The sequence below is a fragment of the Equus asinus genome, chromosome 10 (assembly GCF_041296235.1).
Source record: "Equus asinus isolate D_3611 breed Donkey chromosome 10, EquAss-T2T_v2, whole genome shotgun sequence".
NCBI lineage: Eukaryota > Metazoa > Chordata > Mammalia > Perissodactyla > Equidae > Equus > Equus asinus.
The window spans coordinates 27,771,029-27,795,495 of NC_091799.1; the positions used below are offsets into that span (position 1 = coordinate 27,771,029).

At 43.7% G+C, this 24,467-nt stretch overlaps 1 protein-coding gene across 8 annotated transcripts in view; it reads left to right on the forward strand.

The window, feature by feature from the left end:
- ASTN2 (astrotactin 2) overlaps positions 1-24,467 on the forward strand; it is an 829,157-nt gene that overhangs the window by 236,198 nt on the left and 568,492 nt on the right. For 5 of the 8 annotated variants that reach the window (XM_044778942.2, XM_070518865.1, XM_014830403.3 and 2 more), the window contains exon 4: positions 4,423-4,575. The exons of 1 other annotated variant lie outside the window; for it this stretch is intronic. In XM_044778942.2, coding sequence (XP_044634877.2) covers positions 4,423-4,575 — 153 coding nt within the window. The remainder of the gene's footprint in view (positions 1-4,422; positions 4,576-24,467) is intronic. 2 more of the 8 variants (XM_044778943.2, XM_070518864.1) reach the window with 1 other exon arrangement.

The following is a 24,467-nucleotide window of genomic DNA, read 5'->3' on the forward strand; positions in this document are numbered from 1 at the left end:
CCCTCAAATGGGATTTTCAGGAGCAATTCAATGCAGAGATTATTTATAGAGGTCTAGGCAGATTGAAGAGAATCAACATGGGGTTATCGAGGGACCAAGGGCAACAAATATCAGGAAGCCACTACTAACCCCTGGAACTGAAGAGGCAGGGAAGGGAAATGGTTTTACTGGAGCCTGTGAGAACTGAAACTATGGAAAAGGGGCCCCTGGCAGCAGCTGTAATTGTTGAGAGTCCCAGACTCTATCAGAAATATGATGCAGAACAGGAAAGGGACAAGGGAAGACATACCACCCATTCTCTCCTCCCATACCCTGCCAGAGCATACCATGGGGCAACCCAGCTAGTAGCCAGATTGCTAGGAGCCATGAAGTGGCCCGTAGAGTGTCTGCCTCCAGGACACAGAATGGGGTAGCATGAACCAGGGGTGGAGGATGGATCTGGGGGTGCAAATGGAGAACAGCCAGTACATCTGAGGAATGAATATGTGTTCCATTGCCCGCACTGTACCAGAAACTCATGTCCTTAACCATTGCACACACTCCCTACCTCTTCCAAGGAATGCACGTATAAAGCTCAGCTTTCTCCTAGAGTGTGAGACCCACATAACTGTCTACTCAACCCCTCCACTTAGACGTCTGGAAGACACCAGATGTTCATATCTAAACACAAACTCATGTGCACTCCCCTCAAGCATGTTCTTTTCCAGGATTCCTCCTCTCATTGAGAGCTACCATTAGTTTACCTCTCTGGATGCCAGACCAGGGGTTGCCCTCCGTTCCTCCCACTTCCTTATCCACCTTTACCAATCAGTTACCACATTCTGAGAGAGTTGGACCTACAAAATAACCCTCAAATTTACCCACTTCTCTGTCTCTACTACTCTACTCCTTCTGTCTCTCCTCTCTCTCCTCCTCCTTCTACTTCTCAAACCTCTACCTCTCCCACCCTATCCAGGCCACTGTCGTCTTATACCTGGACTTCTACACTGTTGCACCATCTCCTAGGTGGCCTTCTCACTTCCATTTCTGTCCTTCTCCAATGAATTCTTCTCTCTGCTGCCAGAGTGATCTTCCCAAAATGAAAATCTGATCAAGTCACTCTCCTATCTGAAACCTTCAGCATGTTCGATCCTAACCCTAACCCTAACCCAGAAGGTTTAGAGTTAGGATGAGGGCTAGGTTTAGGGTTAGCATTAAGATTAGGACTTCCTATCTCTCCAGCATTATCTCAGACCACTTGCTCACAGTGTATCAGGCCCAGTGGCGATTGAAGCCCCTTCCATATTCCTTCTCCGCAAGGGGTCTTCATTGAGCCTGTTCCTTCTGTTTCTCTTGCTCTTTTCACCTCATCCCTCCTCCACCACTTCCTCTCACCTGATTGACTCAGACTCTTTTCAGAGCTTCGTCACACCACTCCCTTCCTTGAGGCAAGTTTCTGGAATTTTCCTAGACTAGATCATATTCCTCTAATAGAGCCTCTCATGTCATCTATCCCCTCTCCTTTATAATATATATCACTTATAAATGTTTACCTTTATATGTCAATCATTTCATTAATATTGATCTTCCTGTCTGTCTGAGCATCATGAGGGGTTTCGTTTGTTTGATTTTTCATCATTGTACCTTGTAACAGACTGAATGCTTGTGCCCCCTCACCCCCCCAAATTCATATTTTGAAGCCTTACCCCCAATGTGATTGTGGTTGTGTCCTAGTCTACTTGGGCTGCCATAACAAAATACCATGGGCTGGGTGGCTTCGACAATAGAAATTTATTTTCTCACAGCTCTGGAGGCTGGAAGTTCAAGATCAGAGTGCCAGTGTGGCTTGAGTTCTGGCTTGCAGACGGCTGCCTTCTCACTGTGTGCCCACATGGCCTTTTCTCAGTTCATGCCCATGGAGAGAGAGGGATTTCTCTTCTTCCTTTTCTTATAAGGACATCAGTCCTATTGGATTAGGACCCTGCCTTTATGACCTCATTTAACTTTAATTATCTACTAAAAGCTCTATGTCCAAATACAGTTACATTGTAGGTCATGGCTCCAACATATGAATTCTGGGAGGACACAATTTGGTCCACAGCAGGCTATATTTGGAGATAGATTCTTTAGGATGTAATTAAGATAAAGGAGCCCATAAAGGTGGTGCCCTAATCTGAATGGATGGTGGCCTCAGAAGAAGAGGAAGTCCTCTCTCTCTCTCTCCTCGCCATGACAGCAAGGAGGCAGTCGTCTACAAGCCAAGAAGAGAGCCTTTGCTAGAACTCAACCATGCTGGCACCCTGATCCCAGACCTCCAGCCTCCAGGACTGTGAAAAAATAAATATCTGTTGTTTAAATTACCCTGTCTATGACTTTTGTTATGGTGTTCTGGGCAGACTAAGACATAACTCCTGGGCTCATCACAGATACATTATGTTTTTTTTTTTCTGAAAATACTGTTGAATGAATGAATGGGAAGATGAATAAATGTATAATGTTGACAGACCTGTGTGAGTCCTTCCCTTGGAGAATTCCAGACCTTGGGCTTCCTCTGAACTTTTGACCACAGTAGAGCCCAACTCTTAGAATTTGGGGCAAATCAATCTCCCCTCTGAGTTTAAATCATCAGGATCAGACACGCCAGTGCTCCTCACAGTTGGACTGCAGCCTCTTGCTGGAGGGCTCTGCATCATAGACTTGGAGGAGGGGGCCCATCTTTGGGATCTTCCCCTTGGTTCTCCTTCAAGTAGACCTAACTGAGATATCTGGGGAGAGTGATAGCAAGATAGGCATGTGAGAAAGTTATGATGCCACCACGTGGTTCATTTGTATTGTCTTTTCCTTAGCAAAGAGCTATTCCCCTCTATGTCCTCAAAGATGTGGCTTCTCAAAGAACCCAGTTCCCCAACCAGCCCTCTGGGGATAAGCTACCCCGCAGCCACATCTGTCTAAGCTGATAAGCTTTCCCGAGAAAGCAGAAGCTCCTTAGAAATTGGTGTCGGGGTGTTCAGAAGCCTTCTTTGTCCAGTCTGGTGAAACTCCTTCAAAGAAGCAGGAATGTTTGGCACGTCCCGTCTCTTGGCATCAGACAGCAGGTAGCCGAAACTAAGGAGACATTTCCTAGATTCTAGAGACATAGATGGAGGGAGGGCTGAGTTTGAAGATTTCAAAGTCGGGCTTTCTTTGGGAATTTCTCAGAACAAAGGCACTGAGGCTGTTCAGTAGTTTCCTTTTCTTCTTCCTTGTTTCCTCTCCTGGCCTTTTATGTTGCCTCTCTCCTTCCTTTTCACACTTTTCTGCTTTTTATTCTGTGGTCCACCTTTTTCTCTCTACCCTTCTGACCTCACTCTCTCCATTCACTGGAACTTTCTGTCAGTCTCAATTTTGAAATGTTGTGGAAATGCAGCTACTGACAAAGCATTGGAACATTGGACTAGGAGTAGAAGGGTTTACTCTGCCCCTTGCTAGCTTAGAGCAAGTCATATGCCTTATTTGGGGAGCCTCAATTTCTCTTCAATAAAATGAGGATATTGTGCCAAGCGATCTACGTATTACAGCACTGTAGTTTTGTCTCCTAACGTGTTGTCTGACCCATGCACTGCTGTCTACCTTCACTGCCACTGTTCTGGTTCAGGCCATCATTGCCTCTGGCTGGCCAGTTACTGCAAAGCTTCTGTGCTGGCCTCTCTCCCTGCCTCTACTTGCATTCTCCATACTCTAGTTACTAATTATTACCAAAGGGACTTAATTCAAACATGCCGGTTTCATGTTTAAAACCTTCCGATGATGACCTTTTGCCATTAGGATAAACTCTAATGTCAACGTGGCTTACAAGGCGTTCTCGCCTCTCCAGCCTCCTCTCCATTTAGCATCCTCTGTTGCAGCCACACTGAACGCTTTTCAGTTGCTTGAGCACCATGCTCTTTCTGGCTTCCCATCTTTGCACTTGCATCTCCTTCTACCCGGGGCCCTCTTATATCAGGTCTCTTCAGCAACCTCACCCTGATCCTACCTTCTTTGCTAATTCCTGCTCATCCTTAAGGTCTCAGTGTAGATATCGTCTCCTCTGGGGAGCCTACCTTGACTCTCAGGTTGGGTGAGATGAGCCTTCTTGGTGCTCCTCTAGTACTCTGTACTAGAAGTATTGCACAGTGTTTGAAATGCCTGCATATGTGTCCTACTAACTTATGGATTCCTTGAATCATAAATTGTATCTATCTTTTCACCACTGTATCTCCAGGGCCTGGAGCAGTGCCTGGAACATAGTAAGTGATGAATAAATAAATGAGTAAGCCAACAGATACATCTATCCTGGAACCTGTGGCTTCTGCATCATCACTGGGTCAGGGAGGGAGCTCCAGGGACTCAGGGTGGCCAGGCCCAGTCCTCCAGGGGCTGTGGGTGGGCCAAACCCTAACCACAGCCCCATTGCCCACCCTGTAGCAGCAGCTGAGGCGACGCAGGACACAGTGGAATCCCTGATGCAGAAGTTCAAGGAGAGTTTCCGTGCTAACACGCCCATCGAGATCGGTCAGCTGCAGCCGGCACCGCGCAGCATCTCGGCAGGGAAGCGGAAGCGGAGGAGCAAGTCTCGAGGTAGGCCCTCCCAGCACGTTTGCCAGGATGTCAGTGGGCTGTCCTCAGGTTATGAACATAGCAGGAAGAGCTGTGCCCTCTTCTCTTGCTTCTCTGTGCTCATGGAACTCATACTGCTGTCTCCCTGATAAGTCATCTCAGCTGAGGCCTTGGGGACAGCAGACCTGTGCCCCTGGGTGTAGAGCTAACCTCTCTGAGCCCCACTTGCCTCATCTAAGAATGGAACGGATCATCCATCTTTCAGAGTGGCTGAGAAGATGAGCAGCAATCTATGGAAAGTGCCTAGCGCAGGACCTGAGCACAGTAGATGCTCTTTAAATCGCAGCTGGTGTCAGTTTGGAGAATGCAAGAGAGGAAGACCATTCCCATGGAAGGCATCCTCAGGTGGAATCCCAGAACAGGGTCTGGGCCCATTCTTTCATAGCCTGAATAATATAGTGGTCAAGTGTAGGAGCATTGTAAATTGGGCAGAACTGGATTCAAATTTCACTTCTGCTGTTAACTAACCATGTCAACTAGGGCAGGTCACTCTACTTCTCTAAGCCACTGCTAACTCACAGAGTTGTTATAATATCTTAGCACAGTGCCCAGCCCAGCATACAATAAAAAGTAAATCTTTCCCCGCTTCTCTTTCTCCTCCCATTCTCTCCTCCTCTGCCACCGCCTCCTCATCTCTTTCTTTCTCTGACCTTCTGTATTTGTGTATGAGACAAACACCCTTGTCATTGCCATTTTCCAAACCCCATCTCCTTTTCTTTCAGTCCACTCAATAGTCTCCAGCTGATCTCTCTCTCCTTGGTTCTCACTTCTCCAGCCCCTGTAACCTGGCTCTGATTATGTCACTCTCCTTCTCCCAGAGCTTCAGCAGTAGTCCAGCACCTTCAGAAGTGTTCATGCTCATGAAGATGACATTCAAGGCTGCCACAAAGCTCTGATCTCTCTGCTCTCTCTTCTAAATCCATGTGTTCTCACTGCCATGTTCTTTTCCATGCCATTCTCCCTGCATGAAATCCCCTATCCAGCCCCTGTGAATAATCATTGCCATTTATTGACACTTACTTATTCCAGGCAGCAGGCTGAATGCTATATACATTTTATCTCATTTGATCCTTAGCAACCCTATGAAACAGGTAGAATGACAATTCCTATCTTATAGATGATGTCACTAAGGCACAGATTGCTGCAGCAACTTGCCCAAAGGGACACCCTAGTAAATAGCAGAGCCAGGAAGAACTAAGCAGTCTGAGACCCAAACATTTTAGCTGAACCACTATGTTTTATACTAGTGAAGTCCCACCTGTCTTTCCAAGCTTAACTTGCATGGCACATTTCCATGAAGATGTCACTGATTATCACAGTCACAATTCACTCTGAATTCTTCCACATCTTTATACAGATGTTAAGCACTGATTTCATTTTTGTGTAATATAATTTGCTTTTGTCTGGTTCTCTCCTTAGCCAAACAGAGAGTTCTTCGAAGGCAGGGATTGTCTTATTGTTTCAATCATCTTTGCATTTCTGGGCCTGACTCAGTGCCTGCACACACAGTAGACACTTGTTATTTGTTGAGATTATGTCTAGGTCTTAATCCTGTGGAATCCTGTATCCAGAGAAAAACCAAGGTCTGCCCATTAAGCTGAGGTCATAAATCAAGGCAGAAGTTGGTGATGGAGTTCCTTTTGGGAACTTGTGTTGTTACCCCCAGGTTGAACCATTGTGTCATGATAAAGAACAGTTGCTTTGAGGTCCGCAATGTCTGGGTGCTAATCCCAGCCCAGTCAATTTCAACTTTGGCTTTAGAAGAGTCACTGGATGTCTCTGAGCCTCAGGTTCCTCTCCTGTAGAGCGGGGATGCCAATCCCTACATCAGAGGGTTGCTCTAAGGATCTGATGAAACGATGACTATAGACTGCTTTGGAATGCTCAGCTAATGTGTATCAGGAACTGAACAAATGTTATCTTATATTTATTATGGATTAGCATTCAGGGTCACTTATAATTTCACTCAGCTTTACATATCCATCTTTATCCCCCGACCATTCACCAAGAATCCCCATTCTATATCCTCCCTACAAATACAGCCCCTATAAGTACTCTTGACTCCAAGTTTATAACCTCCTCCCTCTTTGCTACCAATCTTGAATTCATTTCCATAGTGTCATATTCCAAACATTTTTTATGTCACTGAATTCTTATAAAAAATTCTTTTTAGGCACCATAACTGTTTTAAGGAGGCACCTACTGTTATGCATTTGGACTGTTCCTAATTTTTCATCATTGTACAGAATGCCACGTGGAAAGCTTTTTTTTTTTTTTTGCATAAAGCTTGACCTTCACTTTGGAATTGCTCTGTTTCCCCCCTTTAGATAAGAATTTCAGAGCTAGATTATTAATGAAAATCTGCTATTTGACTCAGACTATGATTGGATATCAAGTTAATTTAATTTACAAGTTAGATGGGGCCTAAGAGAACAAATGCAGGAAGAGATTCACTTTTTCCCCCTAAATGTATCTCATATCTGTCTTCTCTTTCTTTCTCACCATTCTGACCCCTGCTGTCTCCCACCTCCTGCTTGCAACCATACCCTCCTTGACATTCAGTCTCCCCAAAGCAGCCAGAGTAATCTTTTTAGAAACATAAACAAGATAACGTCACTCTCTGGCTTCAAATCATTCAGTGGTTTTCTCCTATCCTTTGAAAACCATCCAAACTCCTTGCCCTGACTTATAGACCCTGTTCCCTCTGGATCTGCTCCTGTCCTCTTCACTCACTTGGCATTTCCTTGTGCTCCAGCCACAGTGACTTCTTTTGTGCTGCATGGACACAGCAAATGTTTTCTCACTTTAGAGTCCAAAAACTTGCTTTTCTTTCTCCTTGACATGCCTCTTTCCACTATCCAGCTGCTCTCTTGGTTGGCCCCTTCTCACCTTTCAGCTCTTAGCTCAAATGTCAGGTCCTCAGAACTCTCTTCCAGGATGACCCCATCTCACATTTTACTCCTTTCCACCCCCAACTTGCTACCATCTGTGACATGACCCTTTTTTACTCCTTGCACAATATTATGGTCTCAAATTATTTTTGTTTGCTTGTTTACCATCTTCTTCTCAAAAATATAAGCTTTGTATTCATGAACCTAATACATAGAAAGTACTTAATAAGTGTTTGTTGAGTAAATGATTGTGTTAACCTCAAAGATCTTTGGAAAATGGCTCAGTTTCATAACTTTCAAATTGATGGTGTAAGAGGGATGCAGGATAAACTAAAGCCTCCTGGTACAGACCTCCAGGGGCTCCTGTTTCCCCTGGAGATAGACTCGCTAATGGGTAGCACATTAAACATGCTCAAGTGGATGCTGTTAAAGCAATTTTCAAAATGGCTTAATAACATTGTGCTCATGATTTTGCTGCCACTATTGGGTAAGGTTTTTGCAAGAAAGAGTAAGGATAGCATGTGCCAGCCCTGTACTTCCCAACTCACACACTTTGCACAGGTCTTCAAGAAATTCTTGGACCAAATAATTCCATGGTCAGTAAAAGTTTTGAAAATTCTGCACGCACGCTCCCTCTTCCTTTTGGAAATTCCTGAATGCATCATAGTCTGTTAATGACCCTGGGAAGTCCTGCAGTACAGAAAGCTGGGCTCATTTGTTTAGCTCAATGTCTGTGAAGCCATCTTGACCACAGATTCTATTTTTCCCCTTGGAACATGTATTAACATCTTGTGGAACAGAAGCATCCACAGAAACACAACTTTGGAAGTGCTCCGGTAGCCTGTGCTGACAAACCCAAATCCCAAATTTGGTGGTCTAAATTCCCAGTCTTTCACTGTCTATCTCACTGAGGTGGCCGTGGGCCTTCTGGCCCAGAGTGGGAGCACCTGGCATCTCTCTGCTTCATTAGGCTCCACGCCCAGCCTGTGGTACCCAGCGGTTCCAGGCAGATGGAATGGGTAGTACAGAACCCGTGTTGTGGAATTGAGCACATGGTTAAAAGCAGCTCCAATGTGTTTTTCTAGCTATGGCTTCCTCCTGAGAGGCCTGGTGGATGCCGAAGTGCATCGTCCTTAGGCAGACACAGGAAGGCAGTGGAGATCCGGTTGCTGCCCTCATGTCTGCTACGGGGTTTTATGAGGCAGCTGTTGGATAGTCACCCCCATCGTCCACGGGCAGTAAGAAGGAGATGTTGGCACTCAGATTAAGAGTGGAAGATTTCTATGGATGGGAGGAATTGCTTCCTGAGGTTTAGGTAGTGGTCTTTCAAAGTGAGACTTTGTATTTGAAATTTAATTCCTCCATTGGCTAGCTGAATGATCTTAAGCAAAAGAAGCCATTTTTAGCCTCAATTTTCTTATCTGTAAATTTTGCTAATAATACCAAAATCACATGCAAGTTGTGAGATAATGCCTGCAAAATGCTTAGCCAAGTGCCTGGCCCGTGATTGACCCTCAGTGAAAGGTAACTAATATTATCGTTGTCGTCAGAGTCTTGTTCATTTGGCCTCCGGAGGCTCACAAATCCATCCTCTCCTCCCTGGACGGTTGCCTCCAACTTGGTTGATGTTTCATTATCCCTCATCCAGATTCCTGCAGCAGCCTCTTCATCCACGAATCCGTCTTCCACCCTGGCAGCTGGAGTGATCTTTTGCAGACACACTAAATCTGGTCATGTCACTCTCCTGCCTAAAAGGTTTTCCTGATATTCTGTCACTTGCACTGGGGGCTTCTCAAGCTTTTGCAGTGAAGTCTTCCTAACAGTAAATGAGAATCAACACACCCGCTAAAGGTCTGCAGCTGTGTTTGAAAGACATCGATCATAACCCCCAAATTCCGGATGCCATCTAAAAAAAAAATCCATGCCATTCTATTTCATAATAGGTGCATATTTATTTTAGTTTAAATTATAGTATTCATCAGTTAAATTATGTAACATTTTCTCAAGTCTTTAGGTAGTGTTGATATCCCAGGAAGAAGAACCATATTTATGCTGATTATACTAGGATGATACGGTACCATCTTCAAAGGGTTTCCGTAGGATCAAATGAGATAATGCCTGTCAATCACTGAGCACAGAGCCAGACAAAAGGTGCACATTGAACATGTGTGCTCTATTATTTTATTATTCATTATTCTTATCACTACTATTTTATTATTACTCTTATTTTTGTCAGTATCATTACCCATTAAGGATAAATTTATCCAATTTTAGAAGCAAGAGTCTATAGGATGAAGGGCACACTGTTTAACAGGATTAAAAAGTTGCCACAGCCTGCTACCCAAGGCTCCTTCCTGACCTGGACTCCCGACTACCTCTAGCTCCCTCTGAGTCTTAGCCATTGTATCCTGCAGCCTCCAGCACACTGGCCTTTTTTCCTTTCTCCCAACATGTTTTGCTTTCCAAGTCTGACTGCTGATCGTGGTCTGCCTAAAAGGCCCTCCCCTTCTCCCTTCTCGGCTCCATGCAGCAAATTGCTACTCATTTTTCAAAACCCAGTTTCAAAGTCTTCTCTGTGAAGACCCCACCCTGCCCACCCTCAGCCCTGACCCCAGCTGAGTGATCCACTCCTTTCTCTGGGCACTTACAGCCTCCATGCTGCTTTCTATCACAGCCCTGTTACGGTCCATCGTAAATACACGTGAACACATCTGTCTTCCTCCTCAACTCTGAGAGTCCCATGATGGAAAGGACAGTGATTTGTGTTGCTCTGTAACCCAAATGCCTAACACAGAACTGGCATAGAGTAGCAATTGGCTGAATGGGAGGATATATTAATAGACAGATGAATGGATAGACAGATGGATGGATGAATGGATGAGTGAATAAAAGGAGATAGTTGGGAGCCTCACAGAAGACAAAGGGTTAAGGAGATGTGGTACAACCAGCATCTTTTGAGCATTTAGTATGTTCTTGGTACTGTGCTCATCACACAGATTGTCTTATGTAAAAGATCTCAATATCCCCATAAGGTAAGTACTATAATTATCCCCATTCTATAAAAGAGGAAGCTCAAGCTTAGACTGGCTGAGTTACTTGCCCAAGTTTACACAGCTAGTAGATTGTGGAGCTGTGAATTCAGAGCCCAGGCAGAGCCTGCATTTCAGTTCTCAGATGACTTGAGTACTAGTCTTTGCAGCCTGGCTAAGATATTTGACCTGCGAAATTGCACCAGCCCAGTCTAGATACTGGAAGGAAGTGGTTTTAGCTTCTCTTGCATTGGCAAGATTTCTGTATCATCAGTGCTGTTGTAAGAGGGATCAGGAGCCACAAGGTTCTGGAAGGTGAGGCATCTCTCTCTCTGGGCTAATAAAGAGTCAGGACTTCCCCCTTTAGGCCCTCTCTGGCCCCAGGGAGCCAGTACCAAGTGCTCAGGAGCAGCATCCCCAGTGGTTATATCACTGTCTGGTGCTCCGTGCATTTTTTTAAGGCACTCACCCAACTTTTTTTGGTATGTCATATGTGTAGAGGATATGCCACCCAGATCTCTATACATGACCACTTCATCATTTAGTGAAGGACTAAGGGGATCAGACATATGCACCACAATGGGATACAAGGGGAAGTGGTGTGGGGGTGACCTAGTGTGTTTACTAAATTGGAAGAAAAATTAAAGAAGGCTTCACAGAGGTGGCCCTTGAAGAATGCACTGGTGTTAACTTGGGAGACAGGTTGGAAAGACATTGCTAGTAGAAGAAAGAAAAGATGCAAAGTCATGTGGAAGTGACACTGTGCAGAGCATTATGGGAATATCTATGAACAAAGCAGATGCTAGTGAGCTAGGCAGATACCAGATCCACCGCCAGAGCCAGGCCCTGGACTTCGCTTTCATGATTCCCAGCTGTGTCCCCACACTGGGAGGAGAGGCACATTCTGGCTCCTTTATCCTCCCTGATAGATAAGCCCCGATGTGCTCTTTTATTGTGGGACACTGTTCTTAGAATGCATGCATTATTAGTTTTTTTCCTGTTTATTAGTAACTGGCTAGGAATTATTCACTTAGTTGGAGGAAAATATTCAGAAACATTAATGGCTTTCAATTATTTGCCTTATTGGGTTGTTCCTATGATTAAATATTGAACAGGCAGCCCCAGGATCAGCCTTTATTTCTTTGGTTGCCATCTCTGTTCCCCCACCCCTCTGTCGCCTTGGCAGCCTTCCCTTCCTACCAAGGAGTTTGGGGTGGTGCTCATTGCCCCTCTTCCCAAAGGAAGTTTTTTTTTTTTTTTTTAAAGATTTTATTTTTTCCTTTTTCTCCCCAAAGCCCCCCGGTACATAGTTGTGTATTCTTCGTTGTGGGTTCTTGTAGTTGTGGCATGTGGGACGCTGCCTCAGCGTGGTCTGACGAGCAGTGCCATGTCCGCGCCCAGGATTCGAACCAACGAAACACTGGGCCGCCTGCAGCGGAGCGCGCGAACTTAACCACTCGGCCACGGGGCCAGCCCCCCAAAGGAAGTTTTGAAACTACGTCGTCAAAATGAAGTTAACTTGAAACCATCAGTTACAGGGATAGAAAGAAGACTGGACAGCTACCTGGAGTCTGGCCCTAAGTCTGTGATGAAATAACCCCCTTTTGTTCACCTCTGCCATTTCTCCTGCTTGATTTTCCTCCCCCACTCCATTGCCACATGCCAAATGCCTGCTCTTCCTTCAGAATAAAGCCTTAAAGCCACTTTCTTCATGAAGTCTTTTCAAATTGTTCCCAAATGAAAGTCATGCATACTCCTCCAAACTTTGATATCCTCTTCTCTCTATTGCTTCTGATATTGGTCATTTATTACCCTTTATTAGAGTAATTTATGGCCACTTCTCTTCTCCTTTAATTAATCTCAAGTGCAGCGACTATGTCCAGGTCACGCCTGTGCTTCCATTGACTTGCCTAGTTCCTGACAAATAGCAGATGCTCAATTAATGATTGATGAATTAATGGGTGATTAATCAAACAGGCTGCATAATCTTGGACAAGGCCTTCAACTCTCCAGACCTCAGTGTGCCCACCTAAGAAGCTGTGTGGCTTTGTGGAAATGAGCTCAGATTCTGGAGTTAGACAGATGTGGATTCACACCCCAGTTCTACCTCTGATTTGCTCAACTTTGAGAAATGAATTATTGTGCTAAACTGTCATTACTTAATCTGCAAATGATACAACTGGCCACCTCCTATGGAGGCTGGGAGGATTAGAGTTAATGTATGTAAAGTGCTGTGCAGGTCACACTTAACATAGTAAGTACCTAATAAATCTTTGCTTCTAATTTGGAAAACAAAGGTGATGGGCTAGGTAATTTCCACAGGTCTCCTTCAACTCAAATGGGCTTTGATTATAAATCCCATTGAAAAGCATTGTTGTCTATTGAAGAGTCCAGTTTTTGGAGTCAGAAAATCCTGGTTTGAACCCCAGCTCTTGAGGGCAGTGTGTCCTTAGGAAACTGCTTAATCTTTTTGGGATTCCATCTGCAGGACCTGGAGATGTGATAATTCCTGCCATTCCTGTTTCCTAGGGCTGTTGTGAGAATATACTAGAAAGCTTATGGAAATCCTCCTGTAAAGCACTCTGTAGGTTAGTGGCATCCTGGAATCAGAAGCTTGACACCTTCAATGACGAGAATGACATGTATATTTGATCCAGGGGGCCTTTTTCCTGGGGCCCTGGCTTCCCCTTTCCTGACCACAGGTCCACCCCAAGAGTTGCTGCCAGGCCAGTACCACCAGGTCACATTGGACTGGGTGTGGGGGAGCTGATTTGCAGTCAGAGCATGCAGCCACCTCCATAAATCTTCCCTAGTGTGTCTTTCAGAGAATTTTGTGTTTCTGAAAGTGTGTCTCCTCCAGGCGGTTTTCCTTGCCCGTCTGAAATATGTCAGGGGGCTGTCAGTCAATTCCGTCAGGCTTGGCCGGGTGGTGAGGTAACCACAAGCAGCCTTAGTAGAAGGCTCTGGACCAGGTCTTGGTGGGGCCTGAGGACACAATTCGAGGATATTTCTTTCATCAGAATGGTACGATGCTATGTCAGTAAGAGTTGTGGCATAATGAAGCACCCTGAAACTTTGTGACTTAAAGTAGCAACCATTGATTTGGCTCTTAATTCAAGTCAAACGTTAGGGCTGGGCTCGGCTGGGCAGTTCTTCTGATCCAGTGGGGCAGACTCAGCTGACCTTGGTCATGTGGTCAGCTAGCTCTCCGAGGCTGAGTCACATGGCAGACTCATGTGACTCATGGCAGACTCCAAAAATGGCAAGAACAGGAGCTGCCAAGCCTTTTGAGGCTTAAACTCGGAAGGCGCACATCATTCTTTGTGCTTCGTTCTGTTGCTCACAGCAAGTCACAAGGCCATCTCACATTCAAGGGATGGAGGAAGAGAGTTCATCAGTTGAAGGCAGAAGGAGCAAATCATTGGAATGACTTTTGCAACCTACAAGCATTGACATTTTATTAAGCCTCTATTTTATGTTAAACCCTGGGCTGATCCTCAACATCCTGTGAAGTAAGCATAATTATTCCTGATTTGCTGATGGAAAAACTGGGGCCATGTGAAGGAACTTCTATAATGTGGTACAGCTGGCCAAAGGAGGAGACGATCCTTGATTGTGATCATTTTATAGCTGATCTAAAGACTGTACTATTTTTTCTTTTACCTTTTCCAGTGTGCCTCTCTCCATTTTTTAAAAATTTTAAAAAATTTTTTTACATTTTTTTTTTTTTGAGGAAGATCAGCCCTGAGCTAACATCTGCCTCTAATCCTCCTCTTTTTTGCTGAGAAAGACTGGCCCTAAGCTAACATCCGTGCCCATCTTCCTCTACTTTATATGTGGGACACCTGCTACAGCATGGCTTGCTGTAGGTCTGTACCCAGGATCTGAACCAGAGAACCCCAGGCCACTGAAGTGGAATGTACGAACTTAACCACTGTGCCAGCCCAGTGCCTCTCTTTAACAGTGCTAAAGAGGTTTGGATCTCAAGCCATTGTTAGATACAGCGTGACTTGTGATGTATGGAAGGGCGATTCATTTGGATCCTGGATCCATCCTTGCAAGGGCCTATGATCTAGTGCAGGGTCAGCAATTTTTTTCAGTAAAGGGCCAGATAGTAAACACTTCAGGGCTTACTGACCAAGAGGCAAACTTGAGGGTAGTATGCGGGCACTTTTATAATGAGAGAAAATTTTCCACAAATTTTTATTAACAAAATTCAAAACATAATAACTAAGTACTACTTTTTTGGTAATAGAGTTCTACTAATGAGAAGAACGGAATTTATTTATGGACATTAAATATGAATTTCATATAATTTTCATGCCTTAACATATTATTCTTATTTTGATTTGTTTTAATCACTTAAAGATATAAAAATATTCTTAGCTCCTGGGCCATACGAAAACGGACAGTGGGCCAGATTTGGCCCTCAACCTCTGGTGTAATGGAGCATCTCAGATTTGGACTCAGAGAATCCAGGTGTAAGGAGTGAGGAGGGAATGCAGAGCCCTGGCTATGAATTTAGAAGCCAATGTCATGGTGACTCCAGAGGGGCAGTAGGGGGTATGGGATGAAAGTAAAGAGAAAGCACCAGCAAAGAAAAAAATGAAAGATAACATTATGGAAATAAGCCCAAAGCATCAGTAATCACAATACATGTAATTCGCATATTGAAATTCAGAGATAGATAATATTAAGCAAAATTTATTTATATGCTGTTTACCAAAGATTTTCATAAATCATAAAGACACAAAAAGTTTGAGAGTGAAGAGAAAGGAAAAAGATATACTAGGCAAATACTAATCAAATGAAAGATTGGGGAGAAGTATAAATATATGGCAAAATACTTCTGTAAAAAAAGCCATTGGAGTCTTGATAGGGATTGCATTGAATCTGTAGATTGCTTTGGGCACTATGGACATTGTAACGATATTAATTCTTGCAGTCTTTGAGGATGAGATACCTTTCCATTTGTTTGCATCATCTTCAACTTTTTTCATCAGTGTCTTGTAGTTTTCAATGTAGAGATCTTTCATCACCTTGGTTAAATTTATTCCTAAGTATTTTACTGGCTTTTTGTTTTTTGGGGATTTTTTTGGTGAGGAAGATTGGCCCTGAGCTAACGTCTCTTGCCAATCTCTCTCTTTTTGCTTGAGGAAGATTGTCCTTGAGCTAACATCTGTGCCAGTCTTCCTCTATTTTGTATGTGGGATGCCTGCCACAGCATAGCTTGATGAGCAGTGCATACATCTGTGCCCTGGATCCAAACCTGTGAACCCCAGGCTACTGAAGTGGAGCACATGAACTTAACCACTACGCCACGAGGTGGGCCCCATTTATTGTTTTTGATGCTATTATAAACAGGATCATTTCTTTATTTCCTTTAAAGTAATTTGTTGTTTGTGTATAGAAACTCTACTGATTTTTGTATGTTCATTTTGTATCCTGCAACTTTGCTGAATGTGTTGATTAGATCTCACACATTTTTGGTGGAGTCTTTAGGATTTTCTAAATATAAAATCATGTCTTCTTTACAAAATAAACTTTACAATAATAAGAAACAAAAAAATCCTTAGGAATAAAGAAGGTCACTAATCATAAAAAGAACAGTTCACCAGGAGACAAGTGAAATCTGTGATTACATACAGAAACAGCACAGCCTCAAAACATATAAAGAAAAAATTGAGAGAAGTACAATGACAAGTTGATGAATACTGTTCAAAGTGGAAGACTCTTTACAGAAATCTCCCCGTTAGATCAAGCAGGAAAAGAAATAATAATAATATAGATAAATTGAACTTTACTATTAAAAATATAATCAAATGACATATAAAATTCTGTGTCCAAGTATTAGAGTTTAAAGATTTTTTTGCAAGAAGTGAAAAATTCTTTTTATGGGTCTTCACATCTTATGACTTAAATTTTCTGGCTTTGTCCCAATTTCCTGAAATTTTATTTTATTTTCAATGATGACTCTTTGCAACATTTATGACTAAATCTAGTTTAATTTTTATCCCTCTGAAAGACATTTCTTTCAATTGGGAGTGGGAGTAGGGAGAAGCAGTCTATGTGCACTGACTTTGTTTTGGTTTTGCTGCTTTAGGGAGAAGAGAGTGTAGGGGAGGTTGTGGTTAAAGGAAAGCACTTCCGGAACAATGGTCACTGTCAAGGCAAAATAGTGATATTTTGTGTGAATCCATAGCCATCATATTTTTCCTTCAGGACATGGTAGTAGTCCATTTTGTCAAGATAGCCTCTGGAATTAGAAAGGCCCAGTATATGGTCTAATTGTGAAGGTTTTTGGGGAACAGCTCTAACGTCCCACCTCCTCCTGTATCTGTGTCAGCCTAGTTACCTTGCCGAAGTAGTCGGCCGAGAAGGGTTGAGGTGAACGACGTTGCGTCATTAGTAGCAACCTTCACTTGAGGAAATCATCCTGCTTTCAGGCGGACTATAGGGAAATAACTTGACACGATCTTGACAACTCAAGAGTAGGCAGTGACAGTGATAATTACAGCATCCCAGAATGGGTAGGATTCCTAATCAACTCTGGCCTTCTGACTAATATCAGCTTCTGTGGTCCTAGCACGTTCCCTGCCATAGGATGAATCTCTTCCTAACTTCTCTTTAGTGCTGCTGCTGATTCTCATTTCTAGGATTCTAGCCCCTCCTGCTACGTCCCTCCCCGGGGCCTCCAACCTGACTTCCATTCATTCTTTCAACTAAGTGCCTTCCATGTGTGAGGCACCACATTAGGTCCTGAGACTGCAGTGGAACACTAGACATACAAGATTCTCATCTCTATGGGTCTTATAGTATGGAGGAGAAACAGGCAGGCAATCAGTCAAGCAAGGGTGCATTCAAGTGCAAAGTTACAAATTGTTATAAGTGCACTGGAGGAGATGACTTTGGTGTTGACATTTTAGCCATCCACCAAGCCTGCAATGAAACCAATTAGCCTTCCTATTCCTTGCCTTGGTTGGAAACCATCACTGCCCATGACTCCCCCAGCAAAGATGGCGTTACAGGAGGAACGAATCTCAAGGCTAATGTGGTTTGTTTGTATTCTATTTCTTACTTTGGGGCGTATATCTGATTGGAAACAACAGCAGTAATTGGTCAATGATTTTGTGCCAATCACTGTTCTAGGTGCTTTCAAATGTATTATTGTAACCGCCCTTCTAGAACCCTCTTTTGTAAAGGAAATTGATATTCAGAGACATGAAGTAAGTTGCCCAAGCGCACATGGTCAGTCAGTGATGGATCCTGGACATGAACTTAGATCTGTCTGCTTCCAATGTCACTGTCCTTTCTCCTACATTGTAGCTGTGTCCATCCGCAGTTCCTGCCTCCAAAACTTGCATTCATTACACCTGTGTGTGGTCTCTGCCCATTCACAGGCCTACGAGGTTAGCTAAAATTCAGTAGAAATGAAGGCAGCCACAAAAAATGGGTCCTTTCCTAAAACCTCTAATTACCCTGGTGGGATTTGCATTCATTTTCTTGCCTAATTATTATTAAGAATATGCCATCTGCGTGAATTAGATTTTATGATTTTCTTGTAAACTTTGGTGCAATTTAACTTAAAATAATCTAACCTTTAATCTCGTTTCGTGATGGCAAACGTTGGTTTGGTGTACAAGGTCTAATTGCCCTCCCCACGTGTGAGAAATCCAAATGTAGCTAAACATTAAGGTTAAATGATGATATCACAACTTACTCAGTTTGCATTTTACATCCAATTGAAAACACAAACCCCTCGCCTCATTAATCCTTTGCAATTCAATTTTTCCCCCCCTAAATGAAATGATCCTTTTGGGACGCATTTATATCCTTTTAACAGCCGCCTGACAGTTCTGCTGATGGAGTTTGTATCCAACTTTGTTACTGGATAGTGACAACTTGTGCTGACGGATATGTGTACATAATTATTCTCTCGCAGTTAGATTTAATTAATGCTTACCCTCATCATGATCTTGCAGCGAGCAAGCACTCTCTGCAGGAGCAGTTAATAGCAAAAGGATTTCCTTTTTAGCCAAGAGAGACTCCAAAAGGCTTTGTAAAACTCTTATACTTTTTTTTTAAGAGGAAAAAAAAAATGCATGCAAGCCTGTTTTATTTCTTCCCTCTCCAAATGAGTGCCACATGTGAATGGATTTGAGGCTACATATGGGGATGGGGTTGTTACACCTCATTTCAGACTAAGCATCGCTAATATGAGCAGCTCCGACAGACCCACAAGGAAGATGTATATTTCTTAATATCTTGGCTTAGCATTGAGGTGTCCTTGCTTCATTTTGTTTATGTCTCTGTACAAAATATGTATGTGTGTGTTTTTCTAACCAACTGGCTCCCCAAATGCCACCCAGAGTTCAGTAATAAATAGCTGTGTGAGAGAGGAGATATTAAGAAGAAATGACGGGGGAGACAAAGGGAGTTTGAAGAGAAGATTTCGAAAGAGATTATTAGGAAGTTTGTAATAAGGAGAGGGAGTGTGTACTTATAAAACCCCATTAGATGGGAATACTTCACAAATAATCTGTCCCCGTCCAGGCTTGTGAAATATTCATGTGCCATTTGCTTTTTATTATCTTAATGGCAATTCCTTGTGTTTGCAGACAGCGTTAAGATTTTACAACAAATTTTCATATCCATTATCTTATTGATCATTGCAACAACCCTGTGAGGTGAGCAGAGAAGCACTCTCAGATGAGGAGACTGAGGCTCAGAGAGGTTGAGTTACTTGCCCATAGTCACACAGCTGGAATGTAAAAGAACCTGTCACTGAAGCCACAGCTTCTAAAGTCAAATCCAACTGTCTTCACTACCTTACGCCACCTCCCTTTAGGTTTGAAAATGCACACGGGAAAGATTTAAGTGAGCGGCTCGAACAGCAATCCCTCTTTGCCTTCATCTGCCTTGCTAAAGCATCAGCAGACTCTCAGCTAAAAGATACCGTCTAAGTTGAGAGGAATATGATGCTATTTACTCTAATGATTACATGCAATATTAATGATCATCATGACTGTGCGTTATTATGGGAGATTTCATCAAGGAAGATGCAAGAGGCCTCCAGTAAAATGTGGCCACTTTGGAGCAAAAGGAAACCCCCTCTTTCTCCGTTATGTGAAACACTGCTTAAAAGCCTTGACCTTGAACCCCAAAGAAGCCTAAAATAAAATATACAAATAAAATAAAATGTAGAAATTCAGGACAGTGGAATGCGAGATGAGTACTTAGACATCACCCCATAATAGAGATGAGAAGGCTGAGGCGCAGAGGAGGAAAGTGACATCCCTACCCTGAGTTAGTGGCAGATCTGGGCCCCCACCTTGGTTTACTGACTCTCAGTTCAGGTCTCTACCACACAATAGCTATAACCTTAAGCTGGAAGAGACCTAAGAAATCTTTGCTCAATTCAACAAATATTGTTTGTGCGAGTGTTATGTGCCTGGCATGCTAACTGCTGTGATTGCATCAGCCTATAGAAGCACTGACGGGCATGGTATAGAGACGGGAGGAGGGAATACGGCTACTCACCCTCATTGGTAAAGAAGAATGTGGACTTGTTTCCCGGAGAAGTCCAAGTCCAAATTTAAACAATTTAGAGAAGAGGGCCGAGGAGAGGTGGAGTGGGGAGGGCTGGGGAGGGGTGAGGAGCAAGGAGTGTCAGCCCCCATTACAGAGTCTCTTTTCTTTCCTTTCCTCAATATTGTTACCTCTCTGTGTCCCAGAAGATGACAATTTGAATTGAAGAATAAAAGCTAGATGCCCATAGAATGCAGTCTCTTCCATTTGGCCAGCCCTTTACAGTTTAGAAAACCGTAGCATCACCTGTGCCATTGTATCCTTATTTACCAAGGGCTTCCTGTGTGCCAAGCACCATGCCCATTTTTTCAATGTATCTAATTAAATCTTCACAATATCCCTGTAAGGTTTATATTATTATGACTCCCGTTTTACAGATGAGAAAATTGAGGCTCACAAGGTGAGGTCCACTTTGCCACAGGTCACACAGCCCATCAGTGGCTGAGTCTGGATTTCAACTCAGATCAGTCTGACTCAAAGCTGAGGCTCTTAACTACAACACATATGGCCTTCATCGTTGAAGCCACCTGCTAGAACTCAGGGTGTTGGAACCTGGAGTGAGGCCCATAAGGTCGGCCACTGAGTCCTGTTGCTCTGGGACAGTAACTCTCAAAGGGTGCTTCCTGCACAGGCAGCTTCAACATCCTCTGAGAACTGGATAGAAATGCAAACTTTTAGACCCTGCCGCTCTGCGATGGAGCCCAGCAATCTGTGTTTTAATAACTTTCCAGGTGATTCTGATACATGCTTAAGTGAGAGAGCCACTGCACTGGGAAAATATTCCCATGATAAAGAGTCCCTTTATCATGGACTCTCAGGGCCAGAGGGACCCTGCAGGTCACTCATTCCAGCCCCTTCTGGAGTTTTGTATTACACATCTAGTTTCTGGTTTTTGGTGCTATTCTATGTGGGTAGTCAAAGTCAGCTTAAAAGAAGTTGAGGGCTGAAAGCTTTATAAGGAGGCTCCAGGGAGCTGGGATGCTTCCTGTGGAGCATTGAGCTGTGGCATGTGTCTGAACCACTAAAAGTAAAGGGGCAAGTTCCATAGTGGTCTCTGTTCATCTTCTCCCCAGTAAACCCATCAATAATTGATAACCCTGGCCAGGGATGCCTAGATGACTTCTTAAAGGCTTTTGTTTAAGTTGGTTTTGAAGAAGCAAGGGGAACTGATCTTCCTGTCTTTCTCTGCCAGGGCCCCTGACCAGCCAATCAAGTCAGCCATCCACTTATATCTTACCTTGAACCTTTCCCCAGTAGATGGCCAGGTACACCCTTTGGAGTTCTGCCTGTTGTGCAGAGGTGGTCTATTTTTGCCTGGTATCCACATACAGAGCCAATACTTCTTTGTGAAATCAGCCTGGCCTTCCATGCTCCCATCCCCAGCCCAAGTGACCGTAACTGTAATGTGAGTGAAAGGTGCCAGTGGTGGATGACATGGGATCTGGGCCATCTGCTTGTGTAATTTACTTGTGCCCTCTGACCTTGCTTGGGCCTGATCCTGGTTGTGCCACTTCCATGTCATGTCATCTCTCCCTCTTGATTGGTGGATCTGTCAGAATCCAGGTCATGATAGGCAGCTCTGGCTTCCTGGTCTGTTGATAGGACCCAGTAGCAGAACAGGAACTTCTCCCCCTGCAAATGCATAGCTCTCTGCTGCAGATGGCATGGCATTATTCCAGAAGCTTGGGGGTCTACATTATGAGTCTCCTAATTGGCACTTGCCATAAACTCCACAGAGTATTTATTACCGCCAATGACTCTTATACTACAGAGTCCACTGGGCCTTATGGTGTCAATGGCAGGGTTGTTTGACCACAGCCTGACCTACTGCAGAGCCTTTTCCTGCTCTGTCATCCACCCGGAGCTGGCAACCTTCCATGCCGCTGGGAAAATGGGTCAGGGCAATATCCCCAAGTGTTTAACATGCTGCCTTCAGAACCCAAAGAGGCCTAACAAGCATTCTCCTTCCTTCCTGGAGGTGTGAAGCATAAGATACAGGAATTTCTTTTTTATTTTGAAATAGGTGTGGCATGCCACAGACCGCAGAAACCTAAAATCGTCACTGATATGGCGAACCCCTGACTCCTCATAGGATTATCTCATACCTTCTGGATTGCATGTCTCCTACCAAGCTCTTGAATGTACTTTCCATTTCTTGTTCATCTGGTCGAATGAGCATGATGCATCAACCTAGTGTGCCAATGTGATATTCTGCAAAATGTCCAGGTGGTCCATGTCCCTTCAGACTCTTATGACAGAGAGTAGGACAGTTAATATGGCCCTGGAGCAAGACTGTAAATGTGCAGTAGTGCCCACCCCATGTGAATAGAAACTGCTTCTGATCCTTTTTCCAGATAGGGATGGAAACAAACTTATTTTCCAGATCGGTGGCCACAGACTATAACCCCAATGCTGTGTTAATTGGTTGTAGCATAGACACCGTATCTGGTATCAAGTAAACCTACCATTTGTTTGAGTTTGTGGTGGCTCACTGCCACCCTCCTGGGCCCATCTGAATTTCTAAGGGACCAGGTTGGTTAATTAAATGGAGATATAATGGAGACCACCAGTTCTGCATCTTATCATGTCAGTTACCCTCAGGATGAGAATTGGTTTTGGTTTCTTTTCTTGGCTGGGATGGAAATGCCTCTACTTGTCTTCCCCACAATGACAATTTTATCACAGAGACCAAGGAAACCATGGGAGACGTGTTCTGCTAACTGCTAGTATTCATTTGGGGACTGGGGAAATGATCATCTTGCTGTGAAACAGACATATGTGAGGACTCCATTCTCTTACCTGCAAGTCCACATATCCTTCACTCTAAGTATGCCTTGGGTCCCCTGGGTATCAATGTCAACTTGTATCCAACAGTCTTTGAAAAATCTGGATATTCCTCTTACTCTGTGTATGGTCACCCAAATAAATGGCCCGAAGTCCCTCAGAGGAAGTTCTGGAGGAACCATTACTCTCTACACTTGCTGTGGTATTGCAGCCTTCCTCATGGGTACCCAGGCTCTCCTTCAGTCAGTGCCTTTGGGTCTCAGAATAGGTTCATATCCAGAAACTGGGCATCTAGTAGATGCTTACCAAATACTTGCCATCATAACATGATGACTCATTTTGCAGGAAGTGTTCAGAATGTGTGTGGGAAGGTGGAGTTTTTAGTCATTCACAAACAGATATGATAAAAAGTTTTCCTATGAGCCACCACTTTCTTCTATTTCAGGGTTTTGCATCCCTCCCCCATATCCAATAAGAGCCAAAATATTTTGTAATTGTTCAGCATTTCACAATTACATAATTTCTGAATACCGATTCTTTCCTTTAATGTGAAATAAGAGCTGAGCAGTGTTCTGGAATTACCTTTTCACGTTGGAGTGTGATTTGTCTGTTCACCTCCATCCGGCAACATCTACCCAACAGAAAAGCTTCCAGAGTCAGGCTCCGTCAACTTCCGGGGAAATTTGGGGTAGCAGACATGTCACAATGGGATCCTCTCATATGTGTTACGGGCAAATACCTTCTCTCAGAGAAGAGCTGGTGAGGCAGGAATCAGTGTCTCTACTTTTCATATTACAAAAAATTTTAAAAAGAATTTGCAAAGTCAAAGAGTGAAAGTAATTTGCTCAATATCACATAGCAAGGAAGAGGCCGGGTTCAAATCCAGTCCCCAGTCATCTGTTCTTTCTATCTCTTATAAGGGTGGGCTTTATACTAACTTTGGAGTGAAGAACTCTGGAACCAGTGGATGACGGTGTAAGGCGACAGGGGCTTTGGAGGGGTCAGTGACCCTGGAGGCCACACCCTAGTCCGCCTTCCCCTCAGAACACAAGCCCGTCTGGTCCTCCATAGGGACCTTCCTGCTCTGGCTGTACCAGGCCTTTGCACGTGCACTCCCTATGCCAGAAGCCATTTCTGTGGAAATTGAGAGCAATTTGGGAAATAACACACTGCGCCTAGCAAAATGAAATTCATTTCTTTCATTTCCTTCATTTCCCCAAGGAGTTCCTCACATAACCGACTAAGTGAGTTCCTGAAATGTCTATGTGTTTGCAAGAGACTTGCAAAGCTACATGTAAATCCTCTCCTCTTTGGAGTGGGCAGGCAGAACTGATAATGTGTAATTTTCCCTTCAGCTGTGCAACTTTAAAGTTTCCCGCAGGTTTTCATGTGCATTATCTATTCATTCACTCCACAATATTTATGGAGTGCCTACTATATGCCACCCACTTGACTAAGTACAGAGCATGGTGATGGGAAAGAGAGATCCTAATCGCCTGAAGATTCTACTCCGATGGAAGAGAGAGGCAACAGATGAAGATATGACCTCATCTCAGATAGT